At 36.6% G+C, this 14952-nt stretch overlaps 1 protein-coding gene across 1 annotated transcript in view; it reads left to right on the forward strand.

The window, feature by feature from the left end:
• Smc4 (structural maintenance of chromosomes 4) overlaps nt 1-14952 on the forward strand; it is a 28434-nt gene that overhangs the window by 9672 nt on the left and 3810 nt on the right. Inside the window, exons 6-18 of the mRNA NM_001037185.2 lie at nt 1419-1583; nt 1960-2087; nt 3385-3525; nt 4133-4283; nt 6063-6227; nt 7184-7417; nt 8894-9079; nt 10277-10438; nt 11910-12135; nt 12230-12309; nt 12868-13020; nt 13922-14048; nt 14612-14801. Of these exons, the coding sequence (NP_001032262.2) occupies nt 1419-1583; nt 1960-2087; nt 3385-3525; nt 4133-4283; nt 6063-6227; nt 7184-7417; nt 8894-9079; nt 10277-10438; nt 11910-12135; nt 12230-12309; nt 12868-13020; nt 13922-14048; nt 14612-14801 (2108 nt within the window). The remainder of the gene's footprint in view (nt 1-1418; nt 1584-1959; nt 2088-3384; nt 3526-4132; nt 4284-6062; nt 6228-7183; nt 7418-8893; nt 9080-10276; nt 10439-11909; nt 12136-12229; nt 12310-12867; nt 13021-13921; nt 14049-14611; nt 14802-14952) is intronic.

Below are 14952 nucleotides of genomic sequence, written 5' to 3' on the forward strand. Positions count from 1 at the left end.
TTATTCATTTGAAACAGACACTTAGATACTCAACATGAATTAAGTAATATATCAGAGTATATCTTCTCACTGATTAAAGTTACTACTGTGATCTGAAGCTTTGGGCATACTTCAGGTTTGGATCCTGTCTAAACTTATATTGTTGATGCAAAGATTTGAGAACTGACAGGAAAGTACTCTCTGCATACTATAGGATTATCGTACATATAGGCATTTTGGTTTACAATTTCACTCAATACTCCATGATCATGTGGTACTGCTAGATTATCAGAGTATTAGCATAACGATACTTATAAAACTACTAAAAAGATCACCTGTTAGCATGGCATGGCTTGATATGGTGCATGCCTTGAATCCAACACTTGGTAGGCAATGACAGTTCTTCAAGTTCAGGGCCATTGTGAGCTCCTTAGAGACCCATCTTAAAAATCAGTACAAAGTATACCTGCCAGCAAGTACATTTTAAAGTGTTAAGCGTGATTCTTTTTCTTCAGTGCATTTTAGCCTAATTTTTAAGGTTGAGTCATACACTGATTAAAGTTGAATCACTAAAATATCTTAACATGTATTAACATGTAGTTCCTTTTTGGATTTAACTAGAAATAGTCTGTCCCTGGCCATTCTCTCTTCACTTCTTGTTTCTTTGCTGTTAAAATGTTGACAGAACAAAAAAGCTGTAGAATTTACTTCACTCTCAGGTTAATAGGTTACCTGGAAATCAGCCTTAGGTGCGACTTGTAGGTTTTTGGTTTTGGTTTGTTTTGGTTTGGGTTTTTTGTTTGTTTGTTTTTTTGTTTGTTCGTTTTTCTTTTTTAAGTAATCAAAGATTTTTAATTATAGTTTAAAGTTGCTAGATTGATTACAAACAGAAGGTTTCCTGCATGGCATGTAACAATACTATTTGCTGTCCCTAATCAGGATACTTAAGAGGGAAAGATAATTTCCTTTCCCATTTAAGTTGAAAAAACTCAGAACACTTTAGTCATCTTTTATGAAGTGGGTCCCTTGTTAATTTCACACCAGGTTTATAGAGAAATTAGATAGCTATATAGAGTGCAACTATAATTACTCGGGCGGGTTCTTTATACACCTCATGAAGAGACGTTTTGAAAAATTCTTTTAGAATGATAACTAATTAGCAAATTGTTTTAATAATAATTGCTAGTATATCTAACCAAACTGCTTGACAGAAAAATTTGTTTACTTAAAAACATTACATGGGGCACCTTTGTGTATATATGTGGGTATGTATTAAATATATAAAATATTTATATATATTATATATATTTTTGACCCCTTGCATAAAATATCCTTACCCTATTTGATGAATATCCTTTAGTTGGGATTAGCCTGCTCACACTGAAAAGATTTAGCTGCTGTGTGTATATACAACGAATATGAATGTGACTCTCTTAAAGGGTGAAGTTGAACAGATTGCTATGATGAAACCAAAAGGCCAGACTGAACATGATGAAGGTATGCTTGAGTATTTAGAAGATATAATTGGCTGTGGACGGCTAAATGAACCTATTAAAGTCTTGTGTCGAAGAGTTGAAATATTAAATGAACACAGAGGAGAAAAGGTAAATGAATCTTCTGTAATCATTTGTTGCCAATGAGATTGTCTTATTAACCAGACAGTGGTTGCACATGTCTTTAATCCCAGCACTTGGGAGGCAGCAGCAGGCAGATCTCAGAGCTTGAGGCCAGCCTGCTTTACAGATTGAGTTCCAGGACAGTCAGGGCTATAATAGAGAAGGGGGGGGGGGGGCGGTGTCTTTATTCACAGATCAGCTGAATTTACTAAGTTGAATACTAATGTTTTATAGTTCATACTTGCAGAAATTTTTATCAAACCCTCTATTTTTATATTAACCTTTGCATGAGATGCTTTTATTTAATGTTTATGTTTCAAATTGATTTTGTATATGAAATGTTTTAAATCTTTAATGTTTGTAGTTAAACAGAGTAAAAATGGTAGAAAAGGAGAAGGATGCACTAGAAGGAGAGAAAAACATAGCCATTGAGTTCCTTACCCTGGAAAATGAAATATTTAAGAAGAAGAATCATATCTGTCAGTACTACATGTAAGTACTCTGGTCAACTTTATACATTTCTCAGCATCAAAGCCCCTTTTTTCTCTATAATATGTGAATGCCTAGTTTCCTGAAGTCTTTAAGTACTCAGTGTTTAGTGTTCTATTTTAAAGTGAAAGATCATTGTACCATTTTTAAAGACTGGGGGTGGGGACACATGTTACATGCAGTTGCTCCTCTCATTAAAGGGCTAAATTTAGAACCTAGTAGAAATCACAGATAGTATCAAATCTTTATATATACTATTTGTTTTCATTTATGTCCTATAGAAGTGTCAAAAAGTCAGGGTTAAATCTACCCTTTCATGTGGTTTTTCTTTTGTTTTAGTTACTGTGCAAGGGTAGATGAGTACTAACTCTCTTAGATAGGATGACAACTTCCTCTAGGAAGTTCCAGATCTCAAACTCGGGTCATCAGGTTTGCCCTGCAAGCACTTTTACTCTGAACCATCTCCCCAGTCTGTGGTGGTGGGTTTTTGGTTGGTTGGTTGGTTGGTTGGTTGGTTGGTTGGGGATTTTGGTGCACATGCGTGGTCATGAACATGTACATGCATGTGCTTCAAAAACCAGAGCAAGATGTGGCTATCTTGCTCCCTCTTCACTTCATTCCCTTATATGGTCTTTACCTAAAGCAGAAGTTCACTGATTCAGCCAGGCAAGCTAGCCACAAAGCTCTTGGGATCCACCTATTTCTGCCACTGTACCACGGTGTCCCCACCCCAATGCTGATGTTAACATCACACTTAGCCATGCTGCTACAGTTTTACCTGGATGCAGAAAGTTCATTATTAGATCTTCATGCTTGAAAATCAAATGTTTTTACTGAGCCATCTCCTCAGCCCCTTCTTTCATTTATGCCTTTTGCATTATTAGTAAATACAAGAGTTACTTGAACAAAAGCATAGTGATACCTTATAGTTGATCCCAATAACCAGTAAGACTTCTAACTGACTATAAGGTTGATATATTCCATGTTGCAGTACTAAATAAAAGGAAAGATTAATAGTGCTAGTCAGTGTGAAATTTAAAATTGCCTATTCTAAAATTTAACATTTAACTGACAAGGGTAGACTACAAGTAACTCAAATCATGAAAAATAAAAACATAAATTTATATGATGAATCTAATTTATTTCCTCAAACAATTTTGTTCTTAAATTCTATCTAGTCTTAAGCCAGAGGTCCTGCCCCAGTCACTCCTATAGCCCTGGCTTGCTATAAATTGATGAATATTTTAGAAGCAGCTGGGTTTACTAATGACATTTTGCATTCTCTGATTTTCCCCTCTAGCTATGATCTACAAAATAGAATTGCTGAAATGAAGACTCAAAAGGAAAAAATTCATGAAGACACTAAAGAAATCACTGAGAAGAGCAATGTGCTTTCCAATGAAATGAAAGCTAAGAATTCAGCTGTAAAGGATATAGAAAAGTAATAACCTTTGAGAAAGTATTAAGTATTTACATTCATTTTTCACCTGTCTTCATGTAAACTTACTGCAAATAGGTTGAATGTAATATATTTCCTAGGAAGTAAATCAGTTCTTTTAGATTACCCCCACCACCTTGCACCTAACTCATTGCTACAGTTGCCCAACTTTGAAGTCCTGCCATATTATATGCCTTTCCTCTAGTGGCACAGTAACATCCAAAGCTGAAACACAAGCATTACCTGGCCCATTGGTCCTAATGGTTTGCAAATTTAATTTAGAAATCAAGTTTTAGTTATGAGCTTAGATTTAGTTAAAGCACTTAGGGGGCAGAGGCAGGTGGGCCAGCTCTGGTCTACTGAACAAGTTCCAGGAAAGCCAAGGGTATGAGAAGAAACCCTATCTTGGGGAAGGAAATTAAAAAAAGGACCACAGTATTTTCTTTCCAGCTTAGAAACACAAAATAACTCATGATTAAAAAGAAAAAGTCTTCACCTATCAGTGGAAATCAGCTTGGGAGTTTTAAGGTTTTAGTTGTAAAAGTTTTGACATGAATAGATGAAATATGCCAGAAAGATTGTATCTCTGACAATTTATTCTCTTTGGTAGGAAGCTCAATAAAGTTACAAAATTTATTGAACAAAATAAAGAAAAATTTACACAGCTAGATTTGGAAGATGTTCAAGTTAGGGAAAAATTAAAACATGCTACAAGTAAAGCCAAAAAACTGGAGAAACAACTTCAAAAAGATAAAGAAAAGGTAAGTATTAGAAGAAGTCCTGAATTTTTGATTTCTTAAGTGCCAGATCTAGTTCTTTTCCCAAATTCACTTGGCTTTGGTTCCCTAAGAAAATGGGGGTTGGGGATTTAGCTCAGTCCCTGGCCCTGGGTTCAGTCCACAGCTCTGAAAAAGAAAAAAGGAAAAAAAAAAAAGAAAAGAAAATGAATTGGAATACTAAATGTAAAATATTTTATGCCTGAACACAATTCCTCCCAAGGAATACGTTCTCTCCATTGAGTTTTAGAACTTAGTAATAGAGTTGTTGGTGAGCGATCCACCTAGTCAGCGATACTATTTTGATGCTAGTGGTAATTTTCCTAAAATAGTAATTTAAAGGGATCTTTAGGTGTTTTGTGTTTTTGTTGTTTTTTTCTTTTTGAAGATGAGGTGTATTTAGCACTGGCTGGCCTTTAACTCCCTATATAGATCAGGCTGTCCTTGAATTCACTGAGATCCTCCTCTCTTTGCCTACTAAGCGATAGTTGGCTAAAGATTTTTTTAATTATTTTTATGTGCTTTGGTGGTTTTGCATTATATCTGAGAATGTGGAATCACTTGGAGCTGGATTACAGGTATGAGCTCTACCATATGAACCTAGGTTCTCAGTACTCCTAACCACTGAGCCACCTCTCCAGCCCCAGCTATAGAGATATTTTTTGAGTAAATATTACAGTTTTTAAAAATAACCACATTAACTGTATAACCACCACCCCTGTCATTTATTTGTGTGCCTGCATAAACGTGTGCTCTGCATGCATCTGGAGGTCAGAGGACAATTTGAGGGAGTTGGTTTCTCTCCTTTCACCTCATGGGTCTCAAGGATCGAATTCAATTAGGTAATCAGGCTTGGTGGTGAATGCCATTACCCACTGAGCAATCTGAGCATTCCCCATAAACTTTAAAAACTTTTGCCTTCTGCAAAAGCAAGAAGAATTTACAATCTAGAGTTAAAAATTTTTAAATGCATTTCATGGCCTGGACAGGTGGCTTAGTGATCACTGGCTACTTTTGCTACAGACCTATATACAATTCCCAGTACCCTCAGTGTCAACTCAATGTCTCTTAACTCCAGTCTCGGAGGTTCTGATGCCCTCTTCTGTCCTTTGTGCACATTGCATGCATGTGGTGTATAGACATTTGGTAAACACTCGTACATACAAAGTTAGAAGAAAAACTCAACCAAAAAATTGGTTCTGACAGCTAAGTAATTTGGTGTCTCTCAAGGTATGTTCATTTCTTTACCAGATGTAGATAGATACAAAATTTGGGTTCTACTTTACCTATAAATGTTTTCCAAATGTACGTACTATAGCTTAACAAAGGTTTTGTGAAATACTAGAAAACAGAAATAATATGGAATAATGCTCAAATTCTACAAAAACATTACGTGTGTGTGAATGTGCCAGTTTGGATTCCCCCTCAAACTGCAGTTAACAGGCAGTGGAGAGCATCTGGGTGAGGGGGCTGGACTTACTTAGGTCTTCTGGAAGTGCTCCTAACTGCTGAGTCAGCTCTCCAGCCTTTTCAGGAATAAACTGTTGGTATGTGATTACTATCAGATTGTATTTTGGATAAAACTCTACATGGTGTCTCTGAAGAGTTGGAAATTCTTAAAGATCTTAGGATTGGGTTGAAGAAGGGAACAAAGATAATTCAGTGTGTTGTCTCCAGGAAACTATAATTATTAGGTACATTTTATCAGTATAGAGTACCCTCCAAAATATATTTTTATAATCTTAATTCGTTTCATAATCCCAGGTTGAAGAGCTGAAAAGTATACCTGCCAAGAGTAAGAATGTCATAAATGAGACAACAACTAGGAACAATTCTCTTGAGAAAGAAAGAGAGAAAGAAGAAAAAAAATTAAAAGAGGTTATGGACAGCCTTAAACAGGAAACACAGGGGCTCCAGAAAGAAAAGGAGGTAAGAGTCTGTCAGTGATGGTTTTAGTGACTTCTGCCTAACCTGAAGACTGTTTTTGCAATAACATTCAAAGATGAGCTTCTGAAAATAAGTTAGGCCTAATACAGTGCTGTACACCTGTACTGTAATGTCAGCTGTCTGGTAGGCTGAAGCACGTAGGAGAGGAGTTAGACGCAAAGCTATGTTACATATTACAAAAGACTATCTCAAACTGTTTAACCTTTCAGTTTAAAATACCTAAAACTTTGGTCTATAATATTTGCCCTTTTTTGTTTTGTCTTTTGGAAAGAAAAAATGTTAAAAAAAAAATTTGTAATTGTAAGAAATGTGAGGTCAGGGGCTGGGGATTTAGCTCAGTGGTAGAGCGCTTACCTAGGAAGCGCAAGGCCCTGGGTTCGGTCCCCAGCTCCGAAAAAAAAGAACCAAAAAAAAAAAAAAAAAGAAATGTGAGGTCAAGTGCTTTGCCATATAGCCATTCTATGCATTCAGGTTTCTTATTTAATATACATTGAGGGGTTTTTTCCCTATGTATCTTTCTTTACCCCTTGTTAATGATAAAACTATGAATGGAATTAAAATGAAATCTTACCATATTGCAGATTTTTCAACAAGATGAACACATTTGAAGAAATTTTGTGAATAATTCTTATACCTAGTAATGTAGTAACAGTATAAAATCTACATGTAAGTCCAAAGTTTTCTTAAGTGTTACATTTTTATTCAGAAATGAGCATGCTAATGCCAGTGTCACAGAGCTCATTGACATCAGTTAGGGAAAGACACTGAGCAGTGTACACGGAAGACCTGACACAGGCTGTTTTAATCTAGTCCACTTACACAAGTTATTTTTAATAGGACTTTATTTGTAGACCTTCCTTTCTTGATTGACTTAAGAAGTACAATTTTCAATCTAAGCTTGAAAATATATTTCATTTAATAAACTCATATTTTAATAGATTCAAGAAAAGGAACTTATGGGCTTTAACAAGTCAGTAAATGAAGCACGTTCAAAGATGGAAGTCGCTCAGTCAGAACTTGATATCTATCTCAGTCGACATAACACAGCAGTGTCTCAATTAAGTAAGGCGAAGGACGCGTTAATCACAGCTTCTGAGACTCTCAAGGAAAGGAAAGCTGCAATCAAGGACATAAACACAAAGCTCCCTCAGGCTCAACAAGAATTAAAGGAGGTAAATTACTTCTACCTTTCATCTAAACCTTGCCATCTCTATAGTTATGTGAGGGGTTGTTTGGCTGGTTGGTTTGTTTTGAAATGTCCAGGTTTAAAGTGACTGTCATATAGAAATTTTTCTCAACATAATCTTGAATGAGAAAGTATTTTAGTATTTGAATTACTGATAATTAACTGGAGCTATAAATGTGGGTCACTGGTAAAGCCTGGGTTCCATCCCTAATACATCCCCAAGAAAGAGAGAATGGGAGTAGACTCACTATCATCTCCAACAACAAACAGCAAGTAACCACTGCCACGGTCCCGTGGGAATAATTATCAGATTTCTCAGGCTGGGCATGTAGCTCAGTTGGTAGGGTGCTTCCCTATCCCTGGTACAAAGTAGAAATGTTAGTATGCCTTTAATCTTAGCATTTGAGAGGTTGAGGCAGGAGGATCACTTTAAGACCAGTGTTAGCTACATAGTGGATTCCAAGCTAGCCTGTTGCCGCCCCCTCCCGCCCCAATGTTTCACTAAATGTACAAATACATAAAGATATGTGAAAAGTAACAGGTTTTTTAAAATTTCTTAACAAAGTTTATCCTCAGACCCCCAACATGGTTATTTGAGGAACTGGGGAGATGGCTTAAGCAGACACAAGCATTTGCTGCTCTCATAAAAGACCAGTTGCCAGCACCCACATTGGGTGGCTCATAACTATCTGTGGCTTCAGCTCCAGGGGTTCCGATATTCTCTTCTGGACTCCAGGGACACCTGCACATACCCACACACAGACACACACAGGTACACATAGTTAAAAATAAGTATTTTTAAATTATTAGTAAATTTATACTATTTGACCGTCAGGCAGTTTCCTGGTGTATAAATTTTAAATGTATATTAAATTATATGCAATAAATATTCCTAGTGATTAATTTTCTTTTTCATTGATTTATCTATAATTTGAGCTTTTACTCTACCTGGATCATAAGACATAGAGGAGGAGAATAGCAGTTAGAGAAAGATGGTTGCTTCTAAATTGGAAATTGAGAAACTAAATTTGGGGGTTGATTTCCCTGGTTGACAGCTATCCCCTTCATCTTTTCCCTCTCTGTTTAGGAACTATACCTTTGTGTTTTGTTGTTCACTTAGCCAAAAAGACCACAACCATAGATCTGCCTAGCTACACTTACCCTGGAATCTCATTCCTAGATTTGGTTTTGTTTAGGTCAGAACTTGAGGAAAATCTAGTGGAATTTTTATACTCATAGATACTTTATGAGATCTTGGTTCCCTCGTGTTGAGCCAAATAATGTATACTTCTTTTAAAATAGGAGAAACTCATCCATATTTTCAAAGCCAGGCCAAAATATGAAAGCTCAGTGTTATTTAGGGGCCTCACTTATTTATTGTTGAAACATTACAAATGGTTTTCTGCTATTATTGAGTGTATTTGAGATCAAATGCTTGTAGGTTTCATCTTCTCACTTTTAGAAAGAAAAAGAACTTCAGAAACTGACACAAGAAGAAATAAACTTGAAAAGTTTGGTTCATGATCTTTTCCAAAAAGTTGAAGAAGCAAAGAGTTCCTTAGCAACAAATCGAAGTAGAGGAAAAGTACTTGATGCAATAATTCAAGAAAAAAAGTCAGGCAGGATCCCAGGAATATATGGAAGATTGGTAAGTAGATTACATTTTACTCAGAAAAGTCTTAACAGCTAGAAGGTCTCATATACCTCTGATTAGCCTTAAACCATCTGTAGCTAAGGTTGACCTTGCACTTCTAATCCTTTTCTATCTTCCAAGTGCTAGATAGGTTCTAGGTACCACAAAAGAAAACTTTTTTCGAAGGAAAGAAAATTAAATTTAGACATTGGCCATGGTGGTGCATAGTTTAGTCCCAGCACTAGAGAGGCAGAATTCAAGACCAGCCTGGTCTACATATTAAGTTCTAGGCTGGCCAGAATTACATAGTGAAACCCTATCTTTAAAACAAAAGCAATCTTAGGCTCTGAGGCAATATTGCTGAGATCTATTATCCTATTAATCTTCAGTGTTGATTTGACTAATGGTGTTCCTCACCATTCAAAGTATGTCCTTCCTGAAGCTGCACCCATTCTTACGGGATGACCTATCCAATTGGAAGAGGACTGGGTTTTTTGGTCAAAGGTGTACAGTAGTTGCATTCCCTGCTAGATGCTCCAGCCCAAGAATGTGTAAGGATTTAATATAGTCTAGGCTTCATAACATACTTAACATTTGGGTATGGTTTCAGGAAGTGGACTAGCTAGTTTCGAACTCTGGTAGTACCAGTTTGGGTTTGTTGTTGTTCTTGTTCTTGTTCTTGTTCTTGTTGTTGTTCTTTTTTTCGGAGCTGGGGACCGAACCCAGGGCCTTGCGCTTGCTAGGCAAGCGCTCTACCACTGAGCTAAATCCCCAACCCCGAGGGGGCTCTTTACCTCTTTCTTGGCCTTAGTGTGGAAGAGCGCCATGTGAGTTAGAAGAACATAAGTATCTCTGTTCTATTCATTACTTGCCCTGCAACCATAACTGAAACCTGAGCCCATACAGTTGATGAGTTCCCTATCAGCCTTCTGAAAAAGAAAACAGTCGGCTAAGAAGGGAACACTGGAGGTCGTACCCTTTTATACATGGAGGTCATACCATCCTTTTATGTATATTTAGTCTTCCATTAAGGAAAATAGCATTCAAGGACTTGGGGACTTGTACCACTGTACAAGGGAGTCCTGGTCAGTCTTTGACTACACAAACCCAAGGGTTAGGAAAGAATGGTCAAATCTGAATAGTAATGAAATGATCTATTTAAAGATCTATTAATCTAATTATAAATTAATTTTTATTCCTTTTCGTTATTAGGGAGACTTAGGAGCTATTGATGAAAAATATGACATTGCTATTTCATCCTGTTGCCATGCATTAGACTACATTGTTGTTGATTCTATTGATACAGCCCAAGAATGTGTAAACTTCCTTAAAAAACATAATATTGGAGTTGCAACTTTTATAGGTTTGGATAAGGTAAGTATTCATGGTAAGCTTCCTATAATTTAACTTTGAGGTTCCATATATTTTCCCCCTAGAATGTCTAATTTTTCTCCACCATTATTCACCCCTGTTTTTCTTTTTTTTAAATTCCAGTGTTAGGGTGTTATCCAGTGGAGGAATGATTGTTAGTATGTTTCTTTTGTGGGGGTGGGAAGAGGAGGTTCAAGACAGAATTTCTTTGTATGGATTGGCTGTCCTGGACCTTGCTCTGAAGACCAGGGTAGCCTCAAACCCCACCACCTGACTGTTAGTATATTTCTAACTTCAATCACCAACCACTGTTTCCTTAATAGAACCTTTACTGAGATATGTTATATAATTTGTATTTTAAAGTAGAATTCAATTATTTTCACTATATCTACAAATTTACTGATGTGTGGCTGTTGTCTAATTTCAGACCGTTTTCATCACTTCACAGGCACGAACAATCACTCCACACACACTTTTATTTAACCCTCAGCTACAAACCTCGACATGTACCTATCCTTCATTTTTTTTGTTCTGTTCTGTTCATCTTTTTTATTGCCCTGAAACTAGTGCTATAGCAAAGATTGATGTACAAAATTTTGTGTTAATGTAAGTGCATACCTAGGGATGGACTTAATTACTGGATCACATGGTGTGTCTTACTGCAGTGCGTCTTCATAGATGAAAAGTGATGACCAACTACTTTCATCTACATTTCCCTATGGCTAATATTAAGCACACGTTGTGCCTAGTAATCATCTTTCTTGAGGGGAAAATGTGTTTGAAACCTTTGATTTTTTTTTTTTCATTCGTTTGTTATATTGGATTGTAAAAACCCTTTAAATTATATATACAAGTCAGGTGCATCTTTTAAAATATGTTTTAATTTAAACCTACCATTTGTGACTTTGTTAATTGTGTATTTTGAAGCACAAAAGACCTAATTAACAGTAGTTTTCTTTAGTTTCTTAGGTAGTAGACATTGTGTTTAGACAAGGACTTGCTAATATATCTTTGGATAACCTAAAACTTGGTATCTGGGCCAGACTAACTTTAACTTGGAGCAATCCTCCTCTCTGCCTTCCAAGTGATAGATGGGGCTATAAGTGCTGGATGTTTCTGAGTTTTATAGGTTTCCACCCTTATATTTAGATGTCTAATGCATTTTGAGGTTTTAACTTAGTGGTAAATTTTGTCAAGTTTTACATTGATACTGTATAGATATAAAATTAATACTGGGGAGGAATTTAATGCCATGGTAAGATTTTATTTAGGAGCTGGGTGGTGGGGGCACATGCCTCTGATCCTAGCATTCAGGAAGCAGAGGCAGCTGGATCTCTGAATTTGAGGCCAGCCTGTCCCCAAAGCAACAGCAAGAGCTACACACAGAGAACCCTGTCTCAAAAAACGAGATTTTTATTTAGGGTTGTAATACTTAGAAAACTTTTTATAATATGCACAATTTTTTAACTTTTAGATGGCAGTGTGGGCCCAAAAAATGAACAAAATTCAAACTCCTGAAAATACTCCTCGGTTATTTGATTTGGTTAAAGTAAAAAATGAGGAAATCCGCCAAGCTTTTTACTTTGCTTTACGAGATACCTTGGTGGCTAACAATTTGGATCAAGCTACAAGAGTAGCATATCAAAGAGATAGACGATGGAGAGTAGTAACGCTACAGGGCCAAATCATAGAACAGTCGGGTAAGTGGGGTTCCTTTTCTGCTGGTTGGGTTTGGTTTTTGCTTTTTCAGTGGTGGGTAAAACATTTAAAACTGACTTGTCATATGTTCCCCAGGTACAATGACTGGTGGCGGAAGCAAAGTGATGAGAGGAAGAATGGGTTCTTCAGTTGTTGATGAAATCTCTGTAGAAGAGGTTAGCATGACCCAAATAGTGATCGCTTCTTGCAGACATTTGGGGATCCACATGGACTACTACTTGTAGCTCTTATTTTTGTCTTTATGTTTGAAGCTTGGGGTTTCCCTCTATTTTATGTTAATGGATTTTATGTATGTATGTATACCATGTGCATGCCTCGTGTCCCAGGAGACCAGAAGAGGGTATTGGATCCCCTGGAAACTGGAGTTGCAGGAGGTTGTGAGCCAATATATAATGGCCAGGAATCAAACCCTGGCTCTCAGGAAGTGCTCTTAACTGCTGCATCAGCCCCAGGTTTTTTCATTTCATAAGCTAACTTTGAACTCCTGGAGGGCAGGTGAGATTGTTGAGTTTTGGGTTAATGATGGGTAAAAGTCCTTCCTGCCAAGCCTGACTGACTGCCTGAGTTCAGTCCATAGAAGAACCAACTTACACAGGTTGTCCTTTGACACTTGTTAGGTCATACATAATGGCTTAACACCGCACAATGCTAATATAAGAAATTTAAAGGGGTTGTGACACTGGAGAAAATTGTATTCCCTTTTTTCTTTGAAGGTAAATAAGATGGAATGCCAGTTGGAAAGGCATTCTAAACAAGCAGCACAAGTCCAGGAACAGAAAGTACAACATGAAGAAGCCATAGTTAAGTTAAAGCAGAGCGAACGAGAAATGAGAAATACACTAGAAAAGTTCACTGCAAGCATCCAGGTATTGTGTTTGGATATTAGCTGAGATGGTTACAATTCAACAGCAATTGCAAAGAAGCATTTTGAGTTGGCTTCCAATTCTGAAATATAAAAGATGATTATTTCCCAGTCTAGAAATTTTTCTCACTATGTAGTTCTGGCTGTCTTAGAACTCCATGCTGGCCTTGAACTTAGAGATCCACTTGACTATGATTAAAGGTGTACACTCTTATTCCTGGCAGCCAGTTCTTTCAATTTTAAGGCAGTTTTCAGTAAATACTTAAATTACAACCTTCAAATGACACATAGCTTCAATTTTTAAAATTTAGTTGCATGAAATATGTTTACACATATCTATGCATATTTGTGTATAAAGAGGTATAAAATAACTTTCCTTTGCTTAATATCTGAATTTCCTTTGGTTTTTTTTGTTGTTGTTTTTGTTTTGTTTTGTTTTTTTTCTTTTCTTTTTTTTTGGAGCTGGGGACCGAACCTAGGGCTTTGCGCTTGCTAGGCAAGTGCTCTACCACTGAGCCAAATCCCCAACCCCTCCTTTGTTTTTAATGTCTGCTATATTTCAAGTTTTTCTGTGCTATGTGCGCAGCTACATTTACAGTTATAGTTATGTCTTTATATACACGTGATTACTTCTAGAAGACAGCTTCCTGAAATTATTAGCTGTATTTCATTGCTTTAAAGGACTTCTTGCCTCATACCAAATTGTCCAGATAATGGTTCTAACTCATTATCTTTATAATGAATTTGTATACGTTTTGTTTTCTGATCATCTGTATTTTTATGCTGATTATGCTTTTTATCAAATTTACCTTTTAGTCTTTTAAATTTTTTTTAAAATTTGGTGTTCAAATATTAACTCCTACCAAGTTAAAGTATTGACCGTAAATGCTAAATTATTTTTATAGGGTTTATCAGAACAAGAAGAGTATTTGTGTGTACAAATTAAAGAACTAGAAGCTAATGTGCTTACTACAGCCCCTGATAAAAAGCAGCAGAAACTGCTTGAAGAAAATGTCAATGTTTTCAAAAAAGGTAAACTGCATTTCAGATTAAGAATGTGTCATTGCAACTTGTCAACAAGTATGTATTTCACCTAATGTCCCCATTACTAATTACCGCTTACAGTAAGGTACTGACTTGCTAAGCAAAAACCAATCAGTCCATCAGTTATGCCTTCTCTATACGGTATCTCTATTGTATGGTATCTCTGGTTGATTAGACCAGGAAGAGTCTTTCCAACAGGAAAACCTCAGGTCTTGCATCCTTCACTTTGCTATCATATGGAGGACTGTTTGCAAAAGAAACTACCCAGCTTCTCCAGACCTGAAAAGGGTGGTCCTAGGGCAAAAGGCATCGAGTAAATATTCAGTGAAGTATTTTAAGAAAGGGTGTGAAAGAAAAATCACTAAGAAATTTATCAACAACTTAACCAGTTATATATTAAAATATTGTTTTGTTTTGTTTTAGGTATTCTAGGTCTTTCCCCTAAATGTCTTATATTTGATACCCAGTATCAGATTAATTGAACAAATATACATCTACCATAGTTACTGATATAGAAAAGTGAGTTTGGCTTTTTTCTTATTTAATTTCAGAATATGATGCTGTGGCTGAGAAAGCTGGTAAGGTTGAAGCTGAGATTAAACGGCTACATGATACCATCATAGATATCAACAATCGAAAACTCAAAGCCCAACAAAACAAACTTGACACAATAAATAAGCAGCTGGATGAATGTGCTTCTGCTATTACCAAAGCCCAAGTGGCGATCAAGACTGCTGACAGGTAAGAGTGCGTGCTCCCCCTAGTCTGCCCTCACCCTACCTGGACACTGGGAGGAGTGCTTAACACTGCATGGGTGTTGTCTGAACTGACACTGCCCAGCAACACTTCAGAAAGAAAGAGCTTACAATAAAGATTTATATCTGTCTCCAAC

The sequence above is a fragment of the Rattus norvegicus genome, chromosome 2 (assembly GCF_036323735.1).
Source record: "Rattus norvegicus strain BN/NHsdMcwi chromosome 2, GRCr8, whole genome shotgun sequence".
NCBI lineage: Eukaryota > Metazoa > Chordata > Mammalia > Rodentia > Muridae > Rattus > Rattus norvegicus.